General features: G+C 39.0%; 1 protein-coding gene across 1 annotated transcript in view; it reads left to right on the top strand.

The window, feature by feature from the left end:
- The first annotated feature begins 573 nt into the window (after positions 1–573).
- The window catches only part of LOC149186255 (serine carboxypeptidase-like 51), a 59,763-nt gene continuing 37,434 nt past the window's right edge, over positions 574–22,902 (top strand). The window contains exons 1-9 of the mRNA XM_089410940.1: positions 574–1,461; positions 1,557–1,642; positions 1,846–1,953; positions 2,182–2,200; positions 2,366–2,587; positions 2,921–2,964; positions 3,092–3,159; positions 3,371–3,476; positions 4,926–5,122. Of these exons, the coding sequence (XP_089267066.1) occupies positions 1,323–1,461; positions 1,557–1,642; positions 1,846–1,953; positions 2,182–2,200; positions 2,366–2,587; positions 2,921–2,964; positions 3,092–3,159; positions 3,371–3,476; positions 4,926–5,122 (989 nt within the window). The 5' untranslated portion in view covers positions 574–1,322. The remainder of the gene's footprint in view (positions 1,462–1,556; positions 1,643–1,845; positions 1,954–2,181; positions 2,201–2,365; positions 2,588–2,920; positions 2,965–3,091; positions 3,160–3,370; positions 3,477–4,925; positions 5,123–22,902) is intronic.

Raw genomic sequence — 22,902 nt, 5'->3', positions numbered from 1 at the left:
CCCCTGCGTGGGCTCTGCTTTCTAGTTCTAGACTAAGCTTCCTGTCATGGGCAGTGTTTTTGATATTCTCTGCCTCTCCTTCAGGGCAGTGTTTTTGACCTCGGTCAAGTTGTAATATTATCCCTTTTATGTTAATAGAGTAGTCTTATTAAATGAAAAAAAAATAAAAAAATAGAGGGTCTTAATAGAACATTACACTCAGTGAACCATTAATTAAAAATAAATAAATTGATTTAAATTCTAAGTTCAGTTTTTTAAAAGTTTTGAATTACATTGAATATTTATGGGGAAAATAAGATTCATCATCAAGAAAATAGAATGATGAGAAATATATATGTTTTTATAAATTTTGAAAAATAATAGTATTAAGCAAGGATGAAGCACGACTTTCTAATGGTTAGAAAAAATCCAACTTATCCACCATCATGCAAACCTACTAATCAACAATTCAAAAAGAACGTGAACACATCTTACATCATCCACACAGACCCAAAAATGAAACCCAGCCACGAGTCATATTACGTGTAAAATATCTTTGAATGGATGACCTGGTGACAATTCAAATTAACTCATTCAACGCAGAGATGCATGTATTTCCCAGATTGATCATATGCTACAACTCTTGCAAGTCCTTTGTCCACGCACTACTGGCTATGGATCAAGAGGAAGGGCGTTGTAACCTCCAGGGTTGTGTAGTGCAATTGCTAATCTCAGATAGCCTTGCCTGCAAAAACCAGGTTGACACAGGAATAATCCCAACTTCATTTGACAAAAAGATGACCATGAAGTCACGGGGATTCAGAAGACGTCGGTGAACTTTCCATCTGGATTAATGGTAACAAAAACCAACCCCGGGTAAAGATCGCCTTTATATGTAGACTGGAGCAGTAATAATTCTGACTGCTAGTAATGAGATGATCAAGAAGTTGCGGGAAAGAGAGAGGTTGGCAAGCATAACATCTGGATGAGGGGAAACGGTTACGTTACATGTAAAGATGACATCCCTCCTTGCAGATTCTGGCCTTTTTGGTTTGGCAGTAGTGATTGGGAGACGAAGAGAAAGAGTGTGAGACAATGAGAGGGGACCAAGAACCACATATATGAGAGCATAGCTTGTCCAAAAAGTGAAAATGGAAATGGGAAATGACCAAGAACCAATTCAGGAGTAGGAGCCTGGCGGCAACGCGAGAACATCCATCTTTCTTCTTGGGAAATAGCGCATGAAATTCACAGCGAATAAATGTCCAGTAGTCTCTCTGTATTAGTTTCAACTTTCATGTTGTCTTGATTTTGTTGACAAGCAATTTCAGCCGGATTCATCCATGGCTCCCTATAGTGTAGTAAGATGCGTATTGGTTTCGCTCTTGTGCTTGGAAATCAGCACTGTAACATGTAAAGGGAAAGTAATATCTGGAACCAGCGACGGATCTGAAATGTGGGGTTATATTGAAGTCAGACCACGTAAGGAGTTTCATTCCTAATTCCCCCTTTATTAATTCATGACTATTACTATCGGTACACTGACTTGTTCAACACTACTGCGATATGTGCTATAGAGGCCCATATGTTTTGGTGGCTCTACTACAGTTCCGGACAAACATCAGATAATTGGCCTCTAATTTTATGGCTGCAAGGAGGACCGGTAAGACCTATGAATTTCACTCTACCAGCCTTTGGAATTTGATGATACCTCTAGTGCATGCGGTAATGTCCCTTGTTTCGGCGAAATTGCTAGTTAGGGGAACGCTTGGCACCACTAGGTGCAATTGTAATAACTTCACACGACTATATGTAATTTCTCCTGTTAGTTCAAGTTAAACCAAATAGCTTTTAAACATTTTGCAGGGAGCTTCGGGGGTTGCAATGGGAAATTTTCAAGAAATTGGCCCCTTCGATACACAATTGAAGCCTCGAAAGACAACATGGTTGCAAAAGGCAGATTTGTTATTTGTGGTGATTTCAATTATTACAACCTCTGGTGCATTAAGTGTTTAAATTTTTTGTAGGATGGGAGATATAAAATGAATGATTATGACGATTATTTTCTGCATGACAGCTTATAAGCAGTTGACATTGCTATTCATTTTAATATTAAAAAAAATGATGATCCAATATATTTGTAGCGCTTCCTACTCACTGCTGTTTTTGCTATGCAATTATCACGAATCCAATGCTGCGCAGGATAGCCCTGTTGGTACAGGTAATATAGGTCCAATATTTGATTGAAACAATTTGTATACTTCAGTCTGACTAGAAATTCGAAGTCCATATCAAATTCAGAACTGCCAGAATTAATATTCAAATTCCATCAAGTTGCAATCTCTCTTGAGGGTTGTTCTTTCAATATGTTGTTGCGCTTATGCAGGGTTTAGCTATGTAGAAAAGAGTTCATTGGTGGCCACGACAGACGCAGAAGTAACTGCTGACTTGTTAAGATTTTTGAAAGAATTATTTTGTACAATTACTACTCTGCAAAAGAGGCCTCTATTTATTGTTGGCGAATCATATGGAGGAAAGCATGCCAGTATGATGGGCCTTGCTTTAAGTAAAGCAATTGCTGCAGGAGAGATGAAAGCTAATCTTGCAGGTAGATCCATATGACATGCATGTTTAGTAATCAACAGAGAACACGCACAAACATAAACATAGCATTTGTTTGATGTTAAACGCTTCTCAATTTCCCTAAAGCATCTCAGATATAAATGTTTATTGGGGAATGTGAAAAATAATTGGAAACCCATTCGCATATGGTCTGTTTTATTACTCAAAACTAGTATTCCTTTGTATTCAAACAAAAAAAATATTCAGCTTACATATACACCGCTAGTAAGGAAATGTTTATGAACACGGATTAATCTGCTTGTACTGTTAGATGAACACTTTCTGCATAAAAAATTAATTTGTATTCCGATTTTCCCAGGTGTTCTACTGGGAGACAGCTGGATTTCGCCAGTAGATTATGTGGTAAGCTCTTAATATTTGTTAGTCGACCTTAATCTAAAGCAGATGACTTCAGAATATTGTTTAAGATTACTCCATCCATTCTATCTATAAAAATCACTTAACTAACTAGTAAGTGCTGTATTACTAGCTTTCATGGGGACCTTTACTTCTAGATGTGTCGCGGTTGGAGGCTGCTGAGAAAGATAATGCCAACAGGTACAGCTGAACATATAGTCTTGTAGTTGCATACCTTTCTTTCTTTCTTTTCAAAACAGAAAATGCTCACAGCAACTTGTAATGAGCATTTTAACAGTATGTGCATTTCTTGTCTTGTAACTTGACATAGGCATCAACGTGCCAAATTTCCTGTCTTCATACCTATCTCTTCTTTGTATATTAACCTTCTTGTGAAATTTTTGTCCCACAGCATTGCTTTGCAAATAGAGGAACAGGTTAAAAGTGGAGAGTATATAGAGGCAATAAATTCTTGGGTCCAGCTGGAGATGTTGATTAGTTCACAAAGCAATAATGTGGTATGTGCATGCTCAGCACCTTGAAAATGAAAAATAAAAAAATAACAGAACCTACTCCAATATATTCATATACCCAAATCACATATCCCTCAATAATGACTACATGATCTCTCTCTCTCTCTATATATATATCTCATATACCCATTGCACATATTGCCTCTTTATTAGGCCAACCACTATTATTACATATACATTTTGATTTAACCCCATATATGCCCGCCCTGGGATCATCATCATATCATCTTTCAAAAAGCTTTGCAATGGTTTTCCCAACCAAATGACAAATACATAACAGCTTGAGTGGGCCTAATGGTTAAAAGCATGTGTTTCCTCCTAAGAGGTCACAGGTTCAAAACCAGAGGGGGGTAGAGTATGTATGCCTTCGTAGACTTAGCAGTCAAATCGCTGCGCGGAGGTGGGTCCCTTGTCCCACAAACAAGGGGGTCTCATACACCAATTTGGTGTCTGCCTTGGCTTTGACCTTAAAAATAGATATTATTATTATTATTATTAACAAGAAAATACTAATGATAAATGAGGAAGTCATGTAATGCACATTGCAGATTTTGCTTTGCAACCGAAATTTGGAGATGGACACTGTTTCTTTTCTTTCTGAATAGAAATTGTGTGATTTCCACAAATGTTAAGGTTAGTTTAAGTGGAAGCTCCATAAAATTAAATAACTGAGATTTCTTTCAGGAAAGTAAGTCTAGCATCACGTTTGGAAGTAGATTATAAAGTAAAGTGAATAAAACGTTTCCAATCATCATATGCTTCACAGGGATGGATTTGACTCCGTCATGCTATTGGTTCATATCAAGAGGCTTACAGAAAATGTTATCATTAACACCAGGATTCAGAGCGCCATGCAGATATGCACCCATAAAACTATAAAGCTTATTATACACATTTTTGCATGTTCTCGTAAAGTGCTATATACATATTACATACAACTAAAGATCATGACCATAAAAAGTGCATTTTAGCCTTGCTGCACCCTATGAAAATGGTTAATGTTCAATGATAAATACAGCATGCAAATGTGTAGTGGGTTTATTTATATGCCAAAATCGTTGGGAAAATTAGCAAATAGGAAAATGAAGACATTGCTAAGAATTTCAGAAGAGATTTTAGGAATTTTTATGTCACTTATTGATAATTACAATTGTAGTGCATGCTATAGAGTGACCAAAGCAACTTAAAACTTGAAGTGCACTACGTTTGTTTGCCCTGATGCATGTGTCAGCCTGATATTGAACAACAAAATAGAGAAAATGTTACTGACTTGAATTGCATATGCACGCAAGTATTTGTAACTGATTGTGGTTTAGAAGAGTGCTGTGGAGAAAATGTCAAAGCAATGCATGTGTTCTGTAATTCTTCTTTATATCAGTAGACTTCTGTTTTTGTGAATCAAATATTCTGATCAAATTCTTTTTTCTTCTGAAGGACTTTTACAACTTTCTACTTGATTCAAGTGCTGATCCTCTATCTTCCCCTACATCCACACTGCAAAGCACTCCTGGACATTACTCACAATATCTGAGCTCTAAGGAGAATAAAAAGAAAAGTGGACGTCCTGACTTAGCCACATTCATGAATGAGGTGATTCGTGAAAAACTGAAGGTCATTCCACCAAACAGAAAGTAAGATCATATTTACTCATTTTTACTTTGCAAAAATCATATTTACTTTGCAAACGTAAGATTATATTTACTCATTTTTACTTTGCATGTATGTTTCTTAGTCCATTTGTCAGCTATGCTGGTCGCTAAATTATTCTTATGAATCAAAATGCATAAGTATTAAAAAGCATCAGGAATAGTGTCTTGATTCATGGAATATTTGGATTTAAGTTCTTAAACAGTAACCTTTAACTTTCTCAGATCTCGATACATCTGTCCTGTAAATTTACCATCATCCTAATATTCAAACTGCTCTAAGAGTGCATTCATCTCATAAACTAAATGGGCTTCCTTTCATATTGTTGACTTTGCCTTTCCAAGAACTGTAAATTTTATCACAAGGTTGGACAATTGATAGGATTTTAGGAAAGAACACCTACCATTCTGGTGCCTGAGACTCAAACCCATGAACATCAGTTGTCACTTTCTTTTAGATATTCACCTGCAAACCACTAATTTCATTTTGATTCTCAATCATCTAGACCACTTCATGCTTCAATACTTTCTTTCAAAAGAAAACCTAAATATGTTCCTAACTTTTTTTTGACTGCTCTGAAACTTTCGATTCCTGTTTTCTCAATAAAGTCCCTATTATTTATCCAGGTTTTAACTTTTAATCTTAAAGTTCTGTACTTGTTTCCTTTATGATCACTTATTTCAAGACGTGGCTATAGTTATTAGCTTTTTTTGGTGCAATTTTAGTCAGACTCCTTTTGTGGGACACCTTCCTTGCTATTTCACCAGTAAAATGAAGTTAGACGGAAATTATGTCAGACCTGCAAAATATTAATGAACCAGCAAGTGTGTTGAATAAGGACAAATATAAACATATACTAAATAAATGCAGATGTCTGTGGAAAGGATAATTCATAGGCCCTGTAAAACTGAGAACTAGCTGTAAAAATAATAATGATAAAATCACAACAATAGCAATTCAGCCCATGCAAATTCATCACTGTGCAATCCAGTGGAGATGCTATAACCCTGCGAATCCTGAAATCCTGAAAACTGTTAAGTCTGCTGAATTCTGAATGGGATGTGAAATTCTACTTTCTCCATATGAAGTCTGATGAGGTTGGAACCACTCTCAAACATCCTGAAACAATTAATGGTGATATTAAAAATTTAAGTAATCACTTTAACTTTAAGAACTTAATATTACCATTAATTACCAAGGTCCTAGACTCCTCAAATATCTAACCCTTATTTTTTTCTATCTTCATCAGTTGATAAACAAAATATCTAGGGGAAGCACCCATGTGTCCCTCTTCTGGTGGGAGCGCACTCAAACATCCCCCTTTTGGGGAAATGTCTCCTCCACAACGGGGAAATGTTCCCCAATGTTTGACAGATAATTCCCTTCTGCAGACAAAAGGGAACTCCCTAGATCTAGTGGCTTGATCTAGAAACAACAAAGACAAAAAGACGTATGCTTTCCTTAGAGAAATTAGAACATGGAAGAAAGACTTACTTGGAGTCCAACAAAAGCTCTTCTCTTTTCCCTGCTTGCAAGCTTTAACTCCAACTCCAAATGCTATAAATGAAACTTGCAAAACAACTAAAACAAGCAAGAGAACTACAACATACAAATAGCATATACTAACATCTCTAAACAATGAGTCAAGAAAGCATTGTAATACATATGCATCAATGAGACATTAGTATAGAAAAACAAAGCACATTTTGCATTAATGAATGTGGGAGAAGTTACAACTCTTCATAGATCTTGACCTTGTAGATGTCTCCCAACTATCTTGTCCTTCCTTTGCCACAAAGCAAGCCTTCAATCACAACTCAAGTGCATGGATGGATAATGGATCCCTAAGCACAAAGCAGTAGCATGAGGGCATAACTAAGAGTCTCCAAAAGCCAACCTAGACTCTATGGGAGGCAGTAAATTTATAGGGTAAATGGGGTGGTTTGGGATTTACCAATCTAGGACTTAGATCCACATATGAGGGAGGATAAGTTCTAGGGATAAGAGATAAGACCTCAAGTATAGGAGTTTGAGATCTTGATCTAACAGTAAATAGTTAAAACCACTCGGGAAGCTTCTAGAAAGAGAAGATTCGAAATTATTTTTTATTTTTACTGAATTCTAGAGGCCATCACACTTGCAGTGAAGGCAACATGTGCTTGTCAGTGCAATTTCTATGTGTACAACTTGCAACAGTGTAGGTTGCATGAAGGGAAAGTGCCATGGGGCCAAAAAATAGAATTTTGAGCTATTTAACCCAGAATTCTTGGAACTTTTGGAGAGAGGACGCTCTTGGCTTTGCAGGGGACGAATGCAAAGTGTCAATGGATGTTGATTCATCTGGTTTTCGGGCCATTTGATTGGATGTGACAAAATTACCTGTAACACCCAAGTTTCCCTCAAAGGGGGCATGGGGAAAATGTTTCCTTGGGCATCCCCACATCCACCATACGTGAAAATGCGAGGGACACGCTCCCCATCCTAGGGCATGCATCCCCATGGAACACTAGAAAAAATAATTTGAAAATGAAAGCTAATGAGAAAGTTTAAGCAAACATGCAAGTACCTGGTAATTTTTGTTGAATATACCAACTTCTCTTATTAGTGTATTAGAATAATATAGTCATGTAGAATTATTAATCATGTGATTTGAAATGGATCACTATACAAATTGTCATCTGGTTTGGTTCATTCTAAGTGGAAAAATTAGAGCCACGACTAAAAATAATTTGAAAATGAAAACTAATGAGAAAGTTTAAGCAAACATGCAAGTACCTGGTTATTTTTGTTGAATATACCAACTTCTCTTATTAGTGTATTAGAATAATATAGTCATGTAGAATTATTAATCATGTGATTTGAAATGGATCACTATACAAATTGTCATCTGGTTTGGTTCATTCTAAGTGGAAAAATTAGAGCCACGACTTGTAGGCTTGTTATCTTCCAAACTCTCACTTACATGTGTAGAGGTACCAAGCACGAAGTGAACCCAGAGGCAACTTAGAGTAGCTACCCATTATCACCTCAATAACTCTGTCTCTCACACTAGGTTGGCTCTTCTCCAACGCAAGGGAGGTATCCCTAAGTAGGATTGTTAAGGCTATGACAAGGAGGCTCAAGGTGTATGTGCAGAGATAGCTTAGCAAATCATTTCTTTGTAGCATAGACAATAAATGGGGTGATGGAGGACAAGGGACTAGTGCCTATCCAATATAGAGCAAATGGAGTCAACATGCCACACCAAGGCAACAATTTGTAAATGATTAAAACAAACAGAGATATACAACAATAAGCCTTAATGTATTGTTAAATAATGAAGAAAAATACTTGGAGAGGTGCTAAAGGGGCCACACTCAAACTATACTATGAGAATGTGTCCTATAATGAGGTATTAAACTAGAAATAACCCTTTGATAGAAGCAAGCTAATGCTTTTAATCACAAACAACAAAGGGAAGAGGGAAAATCCTCACAAATTCCTTCCAACGTTGTACATATACCCTTTCATCAATGGCCACTCAAGCATGTTTCTGGAAAGTGATTCCTAACATACATCAACAACAATAAGAGATGACAAATATTATTTCACATATAAAAGAAATAACCCAATAATCTTTGAAAGCATTCCAAAGGATTTTCAACAAAACTCCAAGAGAAGAGCTCCTCACAAATCCTATCATGATCTTAAATGGAGAGAGAAAACCCTTGTATTTATTTGAACTAGACTAGTTTTACAATGAACAAGCAATTGTCTTCCTAGAACCGTTAGTACTTGTTGAATTTCCACAACACTCAAGAATTTGATTTGGGTCTTAGAATCTTAAACACAAGCACACTCAAATGCCACAACATATCTACTTTAACTAGTACACAATACACAATTTTTAACTTTTCAACCCAACTTCGTTATATTAAAAATCTTTAATACAACAGTCTAGGGCTCACGTACTAGGGATCATGGCCCTTTTACAATCTACCCTAATACTAGACAACTAGAGCTTGGTATCAACAATCTATGATAACCAATCTACCCTGAACAAAGTACAACTAACCTACTTGCTGATGTAGCGTGCTCCCTTAGCTCCTTTCAGTGCACGTACCCTAAACACATATGTCGGTCCTTTGCCTTCCCTTTTTGCAGCTCCTCAATCTGCCTCTATCAATCAACACGGCTCCTTTAGGTCACTGAACTTAGGCCCAAACAACTTTTCCCTCTCGCTACTCCTTAGTCCATCAAGGACGTCAACACATAGGGTCTTCCACAATGCTGCCCACTTTTGCCTCCTTGCTGCTACACTGATGAAAAACCTACAGCAATGGAGGTTGCCCACTTTTCACTGAATATGACCTCTGCAATCACACTAAACTAGGGTTGAACAATAAGCCCTCTTGGTTGCCCTTTTCTCCTTCAAAGGATCAACCTCTAGGCTCCAATAACTCTCCCTCTCCTATCAGCCTTGTAGTTCTTCACAAGGACTAAACTTAGGGCACAATAGGGCAACTATCAACAACCCTCCAACACATACTTAAGTTGCCCAACAACTATCCCAATTGGGACACCATCAGCCTAGCAATTAACATCAACTTAGAAGACACATACCTCTACTCTAGACGTTATCTTCTATCCTCCAAATAACTCAGCCTGTGCACTTTCCTTCTGCAATTTCGGCCCTTTAGTTAGGGAATCCTATGGCAGCTATAGGACTACTCTTTCCTTAGCCAAATATCCCTTCCAGACCTGTACAATTCCCTTGCTTGAGAACCTACCTTTTGTGTTGTTCCTCTAGGTGTCTCGGCCCTTAACTTTAGGTCTGCTCCAAGTCAAAATGATGCCTGTATTTGCTCCTAATAGGACTCAACCCTTCCTGAACCAAACATAGATAATGCAACCCCTATCACAGAGAATTACCAACCTCAATCATGCACAAAATCTTTGCCTTTAAGCCTCAGCCATCATCTGAGCTAACTCGGTCACCCAAAAACACAAGACTACCAAACTCGACCTCCTTTCATTTCAGAGATGCTCCTAAGGGACTGCGATTGCCTTTAGATGTCTTCCTCTATGATGAATTCCACTTATGATGGATGTGTCTGAAATGGATTGCCTCCCTTCTTATTTATATGTGCTCTAGGTGGAACATTACCCTCCAAAAGACACCTTAACAAGTGAAGTCAACCTGTACATTATGTTTTTAGCCCTCTACATATAAAAAAAAAAATCCTATGTTTGAGCAAACCCTCCATGGTTGCCTTAGTTGCCCCTTGCTCCACTAAGGGTGCCACACATGCAACAATGGCCAAACCTCCAAAAACATGCTTGGTTTCGTGCCCACAACTTTGGGTGCAAAGCCCACAGCTTGGGTACTTAGTCGTCAAAGAGATTTTGTGGTGCCAACTCACACAAGCCCAATACCCAGGGTTGTGGAGTACCTCCCAAGCTACAAAACTCAACACTCCCTCTTAGCGAGGGAGGTACTTCCACCACTAGGAAGTATCTTGTCATCATCATCATTGTTGGCGACACTAGTCCAACTCTTAGCGCTCACTACTCCATAGTCCAGCATACCCTGTAGAATGAACTATGCCCTTGCCAGTAATGTCTTTACCACGAGAAGCCTCCTATTGCTTCTTCTCCTGAAATGCTTTTAGGAAATACCACGGTTCCTTCTTGCCAGTTATAGAAGTAACCTTACTCCCACGTGCTCTTCTTGGGCCGCACATTCTCCCTCTAAACCTGCAAACTCTTGCTATAACTTGGCTCCCTTTGAGCCTCAGAACCCTGCACCTGCTTCTGCTTCTCATGATCTACAAGCTTGCCTGTCAACCGGTACAGACCATGCTCCCTAACTCCAATGGCCACTCTAGTAGAGTTAGAGTCTTTGGGCTTGAGCTTCGCTTTCCCATACTGGAAAATCACATCAAACCCCTTTTACTCGATCATTGAAACAAACAACGTGTTATATTTGAGCTTTGGTACAAACAATACATCTTGAACTCACATCAACTGACCTAGCTCCATCCTGAATGGCACAATACCAGAACCTCTGATCTCTTTCTGACTCTTGTCAACTACCGTCATGTGCAACTTCGAGTCCCACTCAGTCAGAGTCTCGAACACATCATGTGAACCTGCCATATGTTTTGACGCACCACTATCCACATACCATGCAGTCTCATCGATGGCACCCTTGGAGAAATGAGATACCAGAGCAAAATATTCACTCTCCAATTGTCTTGAGATATCATCCAACTTAAAAGAGGTAGCAACACCTACTATCTCCTTTCCCTTCTTCTCATCATCTCCCTTCTTCTTCTTCAAACACTTCGTCAAATAATGACCATACTCGCACAATTGAAACACTTCAGCTTACTCAAGTCCTTCTTCGGCTTTCTCTTCACTCTCAATGCAAGATCCACATTATCATCAAAAGACAACTTCTTCGTATGAAGGTCCTTGTCTCACAATTCCTCCTGAATGGAATTGTCCCACAAATTGTTCCAATCTAGCAACTTCTCTTTGGATACGATCCCTTTGATAAAGGGATTCCATACCTTGGTGAACCCTTTCAAAGCAATCGTCATCATCTTAGAATCCGTAACAGTCTCACCAATGGTGGCAAGCTCATCTTGAATCTGAGACAATCTCGTCAGATACGGTGCCACTGCTTCTCCATCCAACATCTTGGTGCTCTTCAACTTGTCCTTCAATACCAATAGTCGATTCTCGTTCTTGTTCTGGAATAGATCCTGAAGAGCCTTCCACATCTCATGGGCGTTGCTCTTCCTCGATAAATGAGGTATCAAATGATCCTTGACACCATCTAGGATGATTAGCTTGGCCTTTGTATCCAACTCCTCATACACCTCCAACTCCTTAGGGTCTGTTGGTTTCTTGATCTCCTTATCAACAAAGTCCCAGATCTTGTTGACCATCAAGACCAACTTGATCCTTTCCTTCCATGGACTATAGTTAGACAGCCCATCCAGCATGTCCTCATATCGCAGACCAACTGACAACTTCGCCATTGATATTAGTCCTTCAACAACAATGGAACCAACTCCCTCTCATTGGCCCTTCAAAGTAGCTTTGATACCATGTTGAATTTCCATGACACTCAAGAATCTGGTTTGGGTCTTAGAATCTCAAACACAAACACACTCAAATTCCACAACACGTCTACTTTGCATGGCGGAATAAACACAACAATGAATCAAGTAGTACACAATACACAATTTTTAACTTTTCAACCCAACTTCGTTATATTAAAAATCTTTAATACAACAATCTAGGGCTCTCGTACCAGGGATCATGGCCCTTTTACAATCTTCCCTGATACTAGATGACTAGGGATTGGTATCAACAATCTATTGTGATAATCAATCTACCTTAAACAAAGTACAACTGACCTACTTACTGATGTAGCACACTCCTCAGCTCCTTTCAGTCCACGTACCCTGAACACATCTGGCGGTCTTTTGCCTTCCCTTTCTGCAGCTCCTCAATCTGCCTCTATCAGTCAACACAGCTCTTTTAGGTCACTGAACTTAGGCCCAAACAACTCTGCCCTCTAGCTGCTCCTTAGTCCATCAAGGACATCAACACATAGGGTCTTCAACAATGCTGCCCACTTCTGCCTCTGCTACTACAATGATGACAGACCTAGGGCAATGGAGGTTGCCCACTTTCCACTGAATAGGACCTCTGTAATCACACTGAACTATTGCTCAACAATAAGCCCTCTTGGCTGCCCTTTTCTCCTTCAAAGGATCAACCTATAGGCTCCAATAACTCTGCCTCTCCTATCAGCCTTGTAGTACTTCACAAGGAATGAACTTAGGGCACAATAGGGCAACCATTAATAGCCCTCCAACCTGTACTTAAGCTGTTGAACAACTTTCCCAATCTGGACAACTTCAACCTAGCAATTATCATCAACTTGGAAGACACATACCTCTGCTCTGGATGTTATCTTCTGTCCTCTAAATAACTCAGCCTGTTCACTTTCTTTCTACAGTTTCGGCTCTCGGTTTAGGGTATCCTGTGGTAGTTACAGGACTGCTCTTTCCTTGGCCAAATATCCCTTCCAGACCTGCGCAATTTCCTTGCTTGAGACCCTGCCTTCGGTGTTGTTCCGCTCGGTGTCTCAGCCCTTAACTTTAGGTCTGCTCCAAGACAAAACAATGCCCAGATCTGCTCCTAATAGGGCTCGGCCCTTCCTGAACCAAACAAAGATAATGTGGCCCCTGTCACAGAGAATTACCAACCTCAATCATGTACAGAATCTTGCCTTTAAGCCTCAGCAATGATCTGCCTTAACTCAGTCATCCAAAAACACAAGAAGACCACCAAACTTGGCCTCCTTTCATTTCAGAAATGCCCCCAAGGGACTGCGGCTGCCTTAGATGTCTTCCTCTATGATGAATTGAACTTGTGATGGATGTGTCTCAAATGGATTGCCTCCTTTCTTATTTATAATGTGCTCTAGGTAGAACATTACCCTCCAAAAGACACCTTAACAAGTGAAGCTGACATGTACATTATGTCTCTTAGCCCTCTACATATAAACAAAAATTATTTTCCTCCATTTGAGCAAAACCTCCATGGTTGCCTTAGTTGCCCCTTGCTCCAGTAAGGGTGCCACACATGCAACAATGATCAAACCTCCAAAAACATGCTTGGTTTCGCGCCCACAACTTTGGGTGCAAATCGCACAGCTTGGGTACTTAGCCCACAAAGAGATTTTTGTGGTGCCAACTCACACAAGCCCAGTACCCAGAGCTGTGGAGTACCTCCCAAGCTACAAAACTCAACAGTTCTCTGAGGGATACAATAAAACATTACATTTCTAAGCTCCTCAACAAACTCCTTTTATATTGTTGACTTTTTCTCTCCAAGAACTGTAAAGTTTAAAACAAGGTTGGACAATTGACAGGATTTTAGGAAGCCCACCTACCATTCTGGTGCCTGAGACTCAAACCCATGAACACGCCTCTATATTTTGGAATCAGCTGTCACTTTTTTTAGATATTCACCTGATAACCACTAATTCCATTTTGGTTCTCAATCATCTAGACCCCTTCATGCTTCAATACTTCATTCAAAAGAAAACCTAAATATGTTCCTAACCTTTTTTTACTGCTCTAAAATATTCGATTCCTGTTTTCTCAATAAACTCCCTATTTCTTTATCCAGGTTTTAACTTTTAATCTTAAAGTTCTATACTTTATTTCCTTCATGGTCACTTATTTGAAGACGTGGCTATAGTTGTTAGCTTTCTTTTGTGCAATTTTAATCAGACTCATTTTGTGGGACACCTTCCTTGCCATTTCACCAGTGAAATGAAGTTAGGATGGAAATTATGTCAGACCTCCAAAACAATAATGAAGCAACAAGCATTTAGGATAAGGATGAACATAAGTATATACTAAATAAATGCAGATGTCTGTGGAAAGGATATAACTCATAGGTCCTGTAAAACTGAGAACTAACTGTTGACAGGTTGGTCATGTGATCCTGTTTGCAGCCATGCAATGACCTTGATCAGTGTATATTACTTGTGGCCTACGTTGATCCCATAATGAACGTAGAACCTTAATCTGTTGAATACATAACTGCTTCTCTCTAATATCCAGAAAAAAAAATACATTACACCAAGTTTCCAGGATGCAGGAGCAGAGATGCAGGGAGATGCACAAGCAGGGGTGCGTGAGCACCCACAAATTTGAGGAAATTTCGGGGGAACGGTGGGGATGTCTGGGTCAGGGGTTCCTGTTTCTATAAAATATAAAAATAATAATGATAAAATTCCAACAATAACAATTCATCCCATGCAAATTATCATTGTGTGATCCAATGGAAATGCTATAATCCTGTCAATCCTGAAATCCTGAGAACTCTTAAGTCTGCTGAATTCCGAATGAAATGTGAATTCTACTTTCTCCATATGAAGTTTGATTAGGTTGGAACCACTCTCAAACATCCTGAAACAATTAATGGTGATGTTCAAAATTTAAGTAATCACTTTAAGAATTTGATATTACCAAGGTCCTAGACTCCTCGAATATCTAACCTTATTTTTTTCTATCTTCATCGGTTGATAGACAAAAGAACTGGGTGGAGCACCCAGGCATCCCTCTTCTGGTGGGGGGGCACTCAAACAACCCCCTTTTGGAAAAATGTGTCCTCCACACTAGTGAAATGTTCGTCAAGTTTCCCCCAAAGGAGGGCATAGGGAAACATTTCCCCAGGCATCTCCACATCCCCAAAGGGTAAAACGTGGGCGGGCAGGCGGGGGGGGGGAGCGTGCCCCCACCCTAGGGCACGTGTCCCCATGGAATACTAGAAAAAATTAGTAAGAAAATAAAAACCAATGAGAAAGTTTGAGCAAATGTGCAAGCTCCTACTTTATTTTTGTTGGAAATACCAACTTCTCTTATAATGTATTAGAATAATATAATCATGTAGAATTATTAATCATGTGATCTGAAATAGATCACTATACAATTTGTCATCTCGTTTGGTACATTATGAGTGGAAAAATTGGAGCAATGGACTTGTAGGACCGTATTACTTTCCAAACTCTCATTTACATGTGTAGAAATCCCAAGCACAAAGTGAACACGAGGGCAACTTAGAGGGGCTACCCATTGTCACCTCAATAACTCCTCTCATTCTAGGTTGGCTCTTCTCCAACACAAGGGAGTATCCCTAAGTAGGATTGCTAAGGCTATGACAAGGAGGCTTAAGGTGACGTGCAGATATAGCTTAACAAATCATTGTTCTTGTAGCATATAAAATAAATGGGGTGGGAATCATATTAACTTACGCCACTCAAGAGTGCAGGAGTCACATAATGACCAGAGAACTTCCTTTTGTCTTTTAGACCCCAGAGGTCAATTTAATAGAATTAAGATAAATTATTCAGGGAACTTCCTCTTCCCCAATTAACTAATTCCAGGGTCCATGGATCTGCATAATTTTCTGAACAAATATTTTTTCCCTTAAGGAATCCCCTATGAAATCCTCCCTCACTCCTTATTGTCCATATACTACATCCAAAGGTGAAGGTGGCAAATATCCAAAACACATCTCAGATGGTGACTTACTAGTTGAAGTGTGGACTACTCTATTGTAGGAGTATGTGTATAAACTAGATTTTCATCCCGAGTCTTCAAATGCTGCTGATTATAACCCCTCAAAAATTATACCAAAGTCCTATTGACTACTTCGATTTGCCCATCTATTTGTGGATGGAATGCTATAGAACTCTTCAATTTTGTGTCCTTCTCCCACAATGTAATCCAAAATGCACTGAAAAATGTGGTGTGCCTTTCTGAAATGATGCTCTTTGGTATGCCAAAATGCACTCAAACCTATTCAAAGAACAAGTTTGTTGTTCGTTGCCCCCTGATGTTTTTTTTTACAGGGCATGAAGCCACACATCTTGCTAAACTATCAACCACCACGAACAAGTAGTCATGTCCCTTCCCAATTGTTGGTAAGCCTCCCAAAGTCCATGGAAATGCTTTCCCAAGGATGAGTGGGTACATGCAAGGGATGGTATAAACCCTGTTTCCTATTACTAGGCTAACTAGTATAACAAAGTATACATCATCTAATGAACCTAGTCACATCATCTTGTATCTCGAGCCAATAAACATACATTTGCAAATTGGCAACTATCTTCCCAAAACAAAGTATACATCATCTAATGAACCTAGCCACATCATCTTGTATCTCGAGCCAATAAACATACATTTGCAAATTGGCAACTATCTTCCCAAAACCAAAATGCCCAGCAACCTTGGAGTTGTGAGCCTCTCTAATCAGTGGTAGTCGCTCACCCTTAGGAACACATAACTTGTCTAGCATGTAGAGTGACCTTCTAGAGATGACGGTCAATTGTGCTATCACCATTGTCCACATAACTCTAGCCCTATTACCGTTGATACACCTCCTTGAAGTCCTCATCTTCTATATATGCCGCCTTTATATGCATCATGGTGAAAGGCTCCATGTGCATCAGAGTTCCCAAAGCTATGATTTTTTATGTAGATGGCCTTGAAAACATGTCGCCAACTTGTTTGTGCTACCCTTCTTATACTTGATCATTAAATGGAACTACTATAAAAATCCCATCCACTTGTAACACCAGACTTATTGTAACTTTGGGCCTGCAGGTACTAGTGGTTGGTGATTTGTGTGGATGACTATCTCCTTTCCCATCAAATAGCATGTACCAAGGCATAGAGCTCCTCGTCATAGGTAGGGCAATTCAAAACCACCTTATGAAACACTTTGAAATGGTAGCATACAGGGCTTCCTCCCTACATCAACATCGCTCCCATAGCATACCCACTTGCATTTCTCTCCACTTTAAAGGGTTGTTGGAAGCTTGGTAATGCAAGAATCGATGCTTGACTGATTTTCTTCTTCAACTATTCAAAGGCCTTCTATTGACCCTTTCCCCACTAGAAACTCTTGCCACTTACTAATATGGTGTGGAGAGGTGCAACTACTGTTGAAAATGAAGCTCTGAATTTTCTCAAACACTGTGTTGCCTCAACAAAAATCCTCACCTCTAAAACATTCGTAAGCACTAACCACTTCACGATGGCCTCCATCTTCGCAAGATTTATCTTAAGCTCCCCTCCACCAATAATATGGCCTAAATACACTAAAAATTGTTATGCAAACTGACACATCTTGAGATTTTGCAACAGGCGATCTCCTTCAATGTCTCTAACACCTACATCAAATACAAGATGTGTTCCTCCTAGGTAGTTTTTATACTAGTATATCATTCAAATAAACAATAACAAATTAATCCAGATATGGGCACAATATATCATTAATCTCATGAATGTAATAAGTACAATGCATAAACCAAATGGCATGACTAACTACTCATACAAACCATGTCTCGTTTTGAAGGCACTCTTACAAGTATCTTCTTCTTTGACTGGAACATGGTGATACCCTTTGCTTGTTGCAACTAGTCTAACAGATCAATAATCTTGGTCAGGGGGTACCTATTCTTGAGCATAAATTTGTTTCACACTCTTTAATCCATGCACATTTGCCATGTCCAATCCTTTTTTGGCGCAATTATGATGTGTGAGCCACATGTGAGGTATTTGGTCGAATAACACCTTGCTCTAGCAACTGTTGCAACTGCTTCTTCACATTGTTTGCTTCTAGAACGTAATACTTGTACAACCTAATGTTTGGTAATGGAGATTCTGGCAATACTTGGATCTCGTGCTCCACTTCCCTCTTTGGTGGTAGCCCTTTAGGCTCCTAGAACATGTTAGACTTTCCTGAACCCAACACTCGGTATTCAATTCCCAACAATTAATTACTGGACAAATACACAGTTGAGTTCCTAACCAAAAATATTTAGCCGAAGCAAAATTACTTAATCTGAATCACATACACAAACAGATTTATGCCTAATCAATAGTTCTTCATTAATAAATTAATCACAAAACTTACTTGGGCTCCTGTCTTGGGATAATTGCCCAACTAAGAAAATACATATCACAAAACTAATCACCAACCTCACCACACTCTCTCGAACCCAGCACATGCTCATTGAGAAGCCTCTCTCAATCTTGTGTTGTTGTTGTGTCTTAGCTCCTCATTTTGGGCTCAATTTATAACTTCCTAAGCTAAGATTGATGGTCAAAATTAGCTCGTCAAGTTAACTAAAGGTAAGAGACTTTACTTTAGTTAACAATTCTATCTTTAGCTTTCTCTACTTTAACTCAAGTACAAGTCATAAATTTAGCTTGCTTTACATGCACATCTCATGCATGTCACATGCAACTCATTGGCATATGTACAACTCACTTGCACACTTAGCATGCTGCATGCAACCTCCCTAAAGAGGCAAAGCAAGGTCCTTCTATTGTTGAATTTAAGCTTTTGTGATCCATATCAAGTTTTTGAAAGATTTCTTTGGCTGAGATCACATTACAATACTTTTATCGATGCGTTTCTAACCAACGAGTGTGGTCCTTCTAGTCAAAACACAATATTAGACTTACTTTTTGAGCTACAAAACTCAACAGAATGTGAAATTCCCACAAATGCACCAACTGGAGTTTAATCTTCTAACTATTAGCAGTTTATTTGTTTATGGCAAATAACGATTAAATCACTGATGCATCTTTCACAATAAAAACACTTGAATTATAAAATAGGAACTGAGAAATAGATGCACACACACAATAAAAATGACACCAATATTTTTGGACTGAACGTACCCAAAAAAACTCCAAAGGGAAAACCAGTTCAACAAATGAGAATTTACTTTATTATGCAACAATTTGAGAATCATTACAACTAGATGCCCAACTGGCTATCCTCTGGCAAAGTATATTGGAAATTCCAAATCTCCTTTGCAAATCAATTCAGCCTCCTTTAGCCTACTCGCACCCCACACACTACTGCCACTGAGCAATTCATACAGCCCTAGATCTACCTCCAACTAGGTTGTCTAGCCTTCCTCTGCCTCAAATGCATTCGCTTTGCCTTCCAGACACTGATCTTGCCTTTAGCAACTGAACAAACCCCCTTTTGGCAACTCGCATTGCTCAAATCGACCTCTTCTACAGTAAATTCAACCTCCTCTTTTACTACCTCCTAACACTAGAAAACCGAGGAAGATCTCCTCTGGATCTCTACTCCCAAATATTTGTTGCTCCCTCTCTTTGATGCTCTTTCCCTTGCTCGAACTATGCCCTCACTAAATACTGCGAACTAGGTAAGCTCGATCTAACTTGCCCACAATGATCACACTGATGTTATCTCCAAGCCCTTTGACCTACTCTTATAACCTCTCGTTAGAGTCTCAACGACCGCAATTTAATCTCCATCGACGACTAAGATCAATTAGACTTCATCAATATTAGTCTCTAGAGAAATCTCAAACATCCTCAATTAATTAACTTTAATTTACCACCTTTCCTAAGTTAAACTTCGGAAATATTTTAATTATGGAAAATTAATTTAATTTAAGGTGTTTCCCAAGCTTATCTCGTGAAACCTTTTCTGGGTTTTGGAGATCTTGTGTTCCTTAGCCTCTTAGCATCATCTAAGACTATAACACATGTCTGATGCTACCATATCCATCAAAAAATAACACAAAACACTCCCTTGTATGTTTGTAGCAACTCTTCTGGTTGTTGTCTATGTTCCTTAGTGTATCCCTCCCTGGATACCTTTGCTCTCATTAGCTCTTCTATAGATTGATTTTGACTTAACAATAATAAAACACACTTCTTGCTAGAACTAATCAATTTCTTAGGTTGCTTGGAGCTTACGACTAAAATCTTGGGCTTGCACTTATGCATGTTAGTGATGAAGGATTTTCCGTCCTTGATGAGGTGATATCAGTTGACTCTTTGCGTGAAGATTGCATCCCATATATACATTTAAGAACTCCCAAACACAACTCTACATACATCCAGTGGAACTACATCCAATTCTACTTCATCAATAAAATCAACATTGATAGCAAATTTTATTTTACACTATTTGGTTACATTTATCGTTTGCTTCCTTGTTAACCCATCTCATATGAGCTAGGAAGGTCGTGGCCCCCTAGTCTAAGTTTGACCAGATTTGTCCGTTATGAAGTTCACCTATAATCTTGAGTCAAACAGAGCATCAATTTTTGTGTTCTTGACATGTATCTTTATAAGGAAGAGTTTGGTCATATCCTTCTCTTCTAGATGTAGAAGTCTACTCAGATTCACCCCCCTCTTCATTAATGTGCAAACAATCTTCTCATTCATGTCTGAGATGCATTCCACCTAATTGCTCAAATTTGTGGCTATGACATTTTTCTTCTTTGCATCCTTCTTATGATTCTCCAGGTCGAGCTCTCGATGCAATTTCCAACACTTCTATTCTATGTGACCATCAATGTTGCAATGGCCGCAATGGTTGTTAGGATCTTTGCACTGGTGTGTTGTGGTTGTTGACTCCTTGTCCTTCCCCCTTTCCACTTTTTCTTCCCCTCCTTGGAAGCTTCTCGGTCTTCCTTCTGCATTGAACCTGTCAGGCCAGGAGGCAACTCCTAAAATGAGAATCTATTTATTCATTTGGGTTGTTCATAGTTATATACATGAGGGAGTGACTCGAGTTTCATCTCCTGATGACTCTTCATTTTCCCTTATTTATTATTTACACTATTTACAATTGTTCACCCAATCCCTATGATTAGGTGTCAACATTCCCCCCTCCCAAAAAATCTGAAGGGATGTTGGTGAGTCCAAGCATCGTTCTGAATCTTTCAAGCTTTTCTCTTTCAAGCGCTTTGGTGAAGATGTCTGCAATCTGCTCATTAGTGGAACAATGGTGAAGATGGATTGTTTTGGCCTCAACATGATATCAAATCAGATGATATTTTGTATTGATGTGCTTCGTTCGATCATGGAACTTTGGGTTCTTAGCCAAGTTTATTGCAGAGATGTTGTCAATCATGAGTGGAGTCGAATGTACTTGTTTTACATGCAAATCTTCTAGAATTTCCTTGGGCCACACAATTTCTTTTGTTGCCTCGGCTGCTACCACATATTCTGCCTCTATTGTGGAATCTGTTGGAACTAATTGTTTGCGTGATCTCCATGAGATAGCTCTTGATCTAAGACTCATAGCATAAACAGAAGTAAATACCCCAGTTTCTTTGTCTCCATCCAAGTCTAAATCAGAGTATCCAATCAAGCTGAAGTCGCCCACCTATGTAAACTTGGAGTCCAAAGTCTTGAGTTCCCTTCAAGTACATTAGAACTCTTTTTGCAACAGACCAATGTCCCTCACAAGGCTTTTGCATAAACCTGGAGAGGATTCCAACAACAAACGAAATGTTTGGTCTAGTAGTAGTCGAGTAGTTGAGACTTCCTACAAGTTGTCTATACCTTGTTGCATCCTCAAACTCTTTTCCTTCAATGGATGTGAGCTTTCAGTTTTGTTCCATTGGAGTAGTTAGAGGATTGCATTCAGTCATGCCAAACTTGTTCAACAGATCTCCAATGTACTTCTTTTGAGAAAGGAATATAGACTTCAGGCGTTGAGTTACTTCAATACCAAGATAGTAATGAACATAGCCCAAATCAGTCATTTCAAAACCTTTCCTTAATTCCTTCTTTATGGATGCAATGTAGCTCTCATTGTTCCCTATCATCAAAAGATCATCTACATATACCACAAGATATACAACCGTTTTTCCAACTTTCTTGACAAACAAAGTTGCATCATCAAGATCATAATGTTTGAAATTGAGTTTCAGATGATGCTTAGTTCATTTTTCATACTAGGCTCGCGATGTTTGCTTGAGGCCATACAAGGATTTCACAAGTTTGCATACTTTATGTTCATGTCCTTTCACAGCAAATCCTTCAGGGTGGGACATAAAAACATTCTCTTTTAGATCTCCAAAAGCAGTTTTTACATCCATTTGATGAACTTTCCAACCGTTCTGAGCTACTAGGGCCAGTGTTTTACAAACCGGCCGTTTCGAAACCGAAACGGCCGAGTCGAACCGAGTTGATTGCTGGAGGAGTGACCCGGCCAAGTAACCGGTCCGGTTGACCGAGTCACACATGACTCGGTCAACCCGGCCGGATCCAATTTGACTCAGTCATAAACTGCTCTGTCATAAACCTTGCCTCCTGTTTTATAAACTGCTCTGTCATACCCATACTTGTGACTGCAATTACAGTGTCATTTGATAATTTATCTTCCAAAATTTGGT

This window comes from Pinus tabuliformis, chromosome 3_1, assembly GCF_031772625.1.
Source record: "Pinus tabuliformis cultivar Carrire ecotype Pingquan chromosome 3_1, CPIR1, whole genome shotgun sequence".
Taxonomy (NCBI): Eukaryota; Viridiplantae; Streptophyta; class Pinopsida; order Pinales; family Pinaceae; genus Pinus; species Pinus tabuliformis.
Note: the sequence above shows the minus strand (reverse complement) of the source record. Positions and strands in the feature narration are given on the sequence as shown.